This window comes from Perca flavescens, chromosome 3, assembly GCF_004354835.1.
Source record: "Perca flavescens isolate YP-PL-M2 chromosome 3, PFLA_1.0, whole genome shotgun sequence".
In the NCBI taxonomy this organism is placed as follows: domain Eukaryota; kingdom Metazoa; phylum Chordata; class Actinopteri; order Perciformes; family Percidae; genus Perca; species Perca flavescens.
This window is the reverse complement of record NC_041333.1, coordinates 42,227,156-42,233,284: the sequence shown is the minus strand read 5'-3', so window position 1 is coordinate 42,233,284 and position 6,129 is coordinate 42,227,156. Positions and strand designations below refer to the sequence as shown.

General features: G+C 42.8%; 1 protein-coding gene across 1 annotated transcript in view; it reads right to left on the bottom strand.

Annotated features, from left to right (window-relative positions):
• Positions 1-322: 322 nt before the first annotated feature.
• rpl35a (ribosomal protein L35a) overlaps positions 323-6,129 on the bottom strand; it is a 6,353-nt gene continuing 546 nt past the window's right edge. The window contains exons 2-5 of the mRNA XM_028573237.1: positions 5,395-5,431; positions 5,057-5,209; positions 4,007-4,151; positions 323-416 (exon numbers count right to left, since the gene is read on the bottom strand). Of these exons, the coding sequence (XP_028429038.1) occupies positions 393-416; positions 4,007-4,151; positions 5,057-5,209; positions 5,395-5,405 (333 nt within the window). The 5' untranslated portion in view covers positions 5,406-5,431 and the 3' untranslated portion in view covers positions 323-392. The remainder of the gene's footprint in view (positions 417-4,006; positions 4,152-5,056; positions 5,210-5,394; positions 5,432-6,129) is intronic.

Below are 6,129 nucleotides of genomic sequence, written 5' to 3'. Positions count from 1 at the left end.
TTGGGGTGGACAAAATAATGGGAACACTCTCGTATGACTCAGCACACTGTTAATTGGGGGTTTCTGCCGGTTTCTGAGTCTTAAACATCAACTGTAAACCCTCCTGATGTCCTCAGGTCAAGTCTGACCCGTATTCAAAACGTTTCTTTATCAGAAATCTGGTTTTCTTTCAACCAAAATGTCCAAATAAATAACATGGATGGTTCCATCCAACGCTCTTCACAAGTTAAATACACGATCAGTTCACTACTTTCACTGAATTTGGGTGTTTTACGTTTGAAGGAGAGACAGACAGGTGGTCTGAAGGAGAGACAGACAGGCGGCAGTTTTGACGGATCATTTTTATTGTTTCTGTACAAACAAGAACATCGACGGCTGCTGATGGTTCCTCTTTACACTCGGGAGGGATACAGCATCTGGGAACACACAGGAAGTCACACTGTCACAATAAAATACACACAGGAAGTCACACTGGCACAATAAAAACACACAGGAAGTCACACTGGCACAATAAAATACACACAGGAAGTCACACTGGCACAATAAAACACTATTGTTCTGGTCTCTTCTCTCCTCTGGGACAGGACACTCAAGGTCTTTGAGTTGGGGACAGAACAAGACATTTGAGGATTTTTATCTTGAGACTTTTGGGGAAACTCTGATCCACATTTTTCACCACGTTTTGACATTTTTAAGAGAACAAACAACTCAGAAAATAAATCAGATTAATCGAATTATGAAGAGAATCATTACTTGCAGCCTCTTTAACTGTGTTAGTGCTTGTTTTAACTGTAAGGGGTCCGTGAGTGCTATGAAGGCAGCTGTAAATAAAATGTATTACTACTAACGTTAGGTCACATGACCACCTGTCTGAAAGGAGAAGGCTCAGCTGCTAACAACCATGTAAAAGGACAACGGGGAAAGTTTACTTTGTTATCAAGCAGCAAAGAGGTTTAAGTGTGAACATCACAACTTCCTGTGATGGGCCTATCACTCACACACACACACACACACACACACACACACACACACACACACACACACACACACACACACACACACACACACACACACACACACACACACACACACACACACACACACACACACACACACACACACACGGTAGACGATGAAACAGCGTCTGAAAGGTCTCGTTTACAAGCCACAGATATCCAGCCTAACATTAAATACAGAAAGAACTTCATCTCCATAACCATCTGTAATGTTTCAGTGCTTCTGTTCTACCGACATGTTCAGGTTCACAACGTTAATGGTACAACTAGATGTCTCTGACTGACTGAGTCTTTTATTCTGAAAATACAACGTTCCTCTAAGGCACATGTGTCAAACTCGAGGCCCGCGGGCCAAATCCGGCCCCTCGCAGATTATGATCCGGCCCGCATATCAATTTTGGTTCACAATACATTTTGGCCCACCTACTTTGTCAGTTTTGACGTTTTTGTCACTTTTGGTGAAATTTTTGTAATTCTTTCTGATGTTTTTGCCACTTTTTCCAACATTTTTGTCAGTTTTTCTGACGTTTTTGGCGAAATTTTTGTGATTTGTTCTGATGTTTTTGCCACTTTTTCCAACATTTGTGAGTTTTTCTGACGTGTTTTGGCGAAATTTTTGTAATTCTTTCTGATGTTTTTGCCAATTTTTCCAACATTTGTGAGTTTTTCTGACGTTTTTGGCGAAATTTTTGTTATTTGTTCTGATGTTTTTGCCACTTTCAACATTTTTGTCACTTTCTCCGACGTTTTTGGGGCGCTTCTTTTCTACAATGGCTGAGGAACTTTCTCCTGACTTCTTTAGGACTTTATGTGGACCAAACTGTAAGTGAGAAGACTATACGACACGTGCAATAATACAGTCAAATATATTTTACTTTTTCGACTAAATAAAAAGGCCCTTGGTATGATTCTTGTTTCCCAGTGTGGCCCTCAGTAAAGTTGATTTTGACACCATGCACCCAAGGGCTCCTGCACACTGGCTGCGTGGCGTGTCCGTGTTTATTTGGGTTCCCATGGTAACAGGTTAGAGCGTGCACGCTGCCTGCGTGACACGCACGTCTCAGGAAACGTGTGCACGCTAGAAATAGGACCGACGCCTATTGTTCACGCCACACGCCAGCGTGTTGGAAGAGTTCCCAGAGAACACAGAATATGAAAAGATGTTTATATGTCATTTAGACACCAATACATATCAATACATGACATGTTGATGTCTGAAAGTCTCGAGGTTTTGATATAAATGCAGATATGTTGATGTAATTTAAAATAATTAATAGAGGTTTTAACATTACACCTGTCAGTACGGAAGGAAATATTCTGGAGCCTATTTTCTTTACGTCTTTGCTGTGATCGTATATTTATGTTTAGTATGAAGTATACTACTGCTTTAGTGTAGTACATTTCCACAACTCTCTCCCAAGGGTGATCCAAATGAATCGGAATATTTGCAAACACAAAAATATTCACGATAAAAGTTGAAGAACGCTATCATTCGATTTTATCAATGGGAAACATCCGCGTGTCTGGACAAGGCTAGCAGCAGCGCCGCGTCACACACCTTCCTGGGGTGTAAAGACGTAGAAAACGCCACGCAGCCGGTGTACAGGAGGCCTCAGACGTTTACACGGCTAATGAGAAGGGAATGTTTCATTATTTTCATTTTCCCACCGGTGGCAGACTCGTTTCATTCCTTCAATAATTACTTCTTGTAAATAGCAACGCACAGAGCTGACGTAAGCCGTAAACTAAAAGCCTGATTGAGACGCAGATACGAGTCCAAAGATCGCCTCTAAAACCTCAACAACACCAGAACATCACACACACACACACACACACACACACACACACACACACACACACACACACACACACACACACACACACACACACACACACAGGTCCTAATCTGCTAATAACTGGTCCACTCTTAACTAGGGTCGGGTATCGTTTGGTCTTTTTTCGATTCCGGTGCTAAATCGATACTTTTAAAACGGTGCCGGTGCCTGAACCGGTACTTTTCAATAGTTAAAAAAAAAAAAAGAAGAAGAAAAAAAAATAAGGGTAGTAAACAACAGTCAGTGACTTGTTTATTGCTAAGGCCATGGTCAAAATTAAAGATTTAATAATAATGTAATAACTATAACAATAACAATAACTTATTTCACCAGTAAACTGCTGTTGAACCCCAGATGGGAAAAGGGTATTTTACAATTACTGTCAATGCACCACGAGGCTACCTGTTTTAAGTGAATCTGTGTTGTTTAATTCCGATAACGGCAGCTGCAAGTGAACGCACCGTCTGTGTAGTTTAATTCCGACAACGGCAGCTGCAAGTGAACGCACCGTCTGTGTAGTTTAATTCCGACAACGGCAGCTGCAAGTGAACACACCGTCTGTGTAGTTTAATTCCGACAACGGCAGCTGCAAGTGAACACACCGTCTGTGTTGTTTAATTCCGACAACGGCAGCTGCAAGTGAACGCACCGTCTGTGTAGTTTAATTCCGACCATATAAACATCCTGTATATCTATGAATTGTAGAAGTCCTCCACAGTGAAACACAGTCACACTTTACACTGTTTAACGTTAGCTGTTAGCATTTTAACCGTGATTAATCCAGCTGCTAGCTAAAGCTAGGCTAACGTTACATGCTGTCAGGTGTAGTGTAAAGTCGAGCACCGAAGTGAGGCACCGAAACTTTCGTTCTTATTCGGTCTCGTTACTACCGTTTACGTCGGCACCGGTTCCCTATTGGCACCGAGTTTCGGTACCCAACCCTACCCTTAACACTTAAAACCCAACTGTCAGTACCCGATCCGTTCCGTTCATGTTTCTCGTGAATGTCCATGAACGCACCGTAATACTGGTTTACGTATGTCATGGCATACGTGTCATCCTGCACATGCACAGGACGGATCGTGCTGGTGAGAACGGATCGGGTACCGACACCAACTGTAGCGGTGTAGATGTGCCTGGCGCCCCTGAACTCACCACTCTGACTCTGTGTCCGATGGCTTTTGCCGGCAGGTTGCTGCTGAACTTGGCGCGGACCATCCCGCTGCAGCCGTGGGCCCGAGTCACCTTGCCCCAGATCACACGCGTCTTGTTGGGCTTACCGCCCGGCGTCACCGTGTTCCTGAAGACACACAGCAGGGCTCGGTTAGACAGAGAGACACACAGACACAGCAGAAACCACTCCAAAATCACCAAACCCACCAGACTCCATGTAAATAATCAGGACTTTTAGCGTGTATAGAGCCAGCATATCTCCACCAGACTCCATGTAAATAATCAGGACTTTTAGCGTGTATAGAGCCAGCATATCTCCACCAGACTCCATGTAAATAATCAGGACTTTTAGCGTGTATAGAGCCAGCATATCTCCACCAGACTCCATGTAAATAATCAGGACTTTTAGCGTGTATAGAGCCAGCATATCTCCACCAGACTCCATGTAAATAATCAGGACTTTTAGCGTGTATAGAGCCAGCATATCTCCACCAGACTCCATGTAAATAATCAGGACTTTTAGCATCGTAAAACAGACTTCATTCTAAGTGGACAGAAACTAAATAAAACTACCAAAAGCCGTCTTGGTTCATCTTTCCACTGTTCCAACAATCACCACTCTGGTTTGGTTGAAATAAACCCTTTATTCACCCATTTACATGTGGAGATATGCTGGCTCTATACACGCTAAAAGTCCTGATTATTTACATGGAGTCTGGTGGAGATATGCTGGCTCTATACACGCTAAAAGTCCTGATTATTTACATGGAGTCTGGTGGAGATATGCTGGCTCTATACACGCTAAAAGTCCTGATTATTTACATGGAGTCTGGTGGAGATATGCTGGCTCTATACACTCTAACGCTAAATTATTTACATGGAGTCTGGTGGAGATTATTTATACACATTAAAAGTCCTGATTATTTACATGGAGTCTGGTGGAGATATGCTGGCTCTTAGAATAATCTTAGTCTGTCAGCGGTAAAAACAGAACTTTTAGTGTGTCTGTGTGTGTGCGTCTCTGTCTCTTACTTCTTGGCCTTGTAGACGTAGGCGCAGCGTTTCCCGAGGTAGAAGTCCACCTCGTCTCTGCTGTAACATCCTTCCAGCTTCAGGAGAGCCGTGTGTTCACGCTGGTTCCTCAGACCGCGCTTATAGCCGGTGAAGATAGCTTTACTCCACAGTCTGACCAATCAAACAGAGAGAAACAGTTACAGGCTGACCAATCACACACAGAGAGACACAGTTACAGTCTGACCAATCACACACAGAGAGACAGAGTTACAGTCTGACCAATCACACACAGAGACAGAGTTACAGTCTGACCAATCAAACACCGAGAGACAGAGTGTAGAGGTGTAGCTGCTTACCTTCCAGGCATCGTCAGTCTTCTCCAGGTGAGTCCAGCTGCAAACACAGAGCACAAAGTTCATGTTACAGATTACTATTAACTATTTTATTGGTACACAGTGAAACCAGGTCATCTATAGTGCATCAGAGCAGGCAAGCAACACAGCCGAGGCAGAAATTTAGTTTGCGGCTGCCGGTCACATCGTCCTCACTTAATACTGAACCAATATTAAAGATTATTGTTCACATTACACTTAAGACACCAATGCATGCATGGAGTTACACTTTATAAACTAAATGTATTGGCCCAGTTATCGTTGAACAGGCTGAATGAAGAGTAAGATCCTTTTAGTTTAACATGAATCAGCCCCAGAATCACCATCACCAAACTCAACCAGACTCCATGTAAATAATCAGGACTTTTATCATCGTAAAACACACTTCATTCAAAGTGGACAGAAACTAAATCAAATTATCAAAAGCTGTCTTGGTTCATCTTTCCACTGTTCCAACAATCACCATCTCTGGTTTGGTTGAAATAAACCCTTAATTCACCCATTTACATGTGGAGATATGCTGGCTCTATACACGCTAAAAGTCCTGATTATTTACATGGAGTCTGGTGGAGATATGCTGGCTCTATACACGCTAAAAATCCTGATTATTTACATGGAGTCTGGTGGAGATATGCTGGCTCTATACACCGTAAAAGTCCTGATTATTTACATGGAGTCTGGTGGGTTCTGTAGGGATCC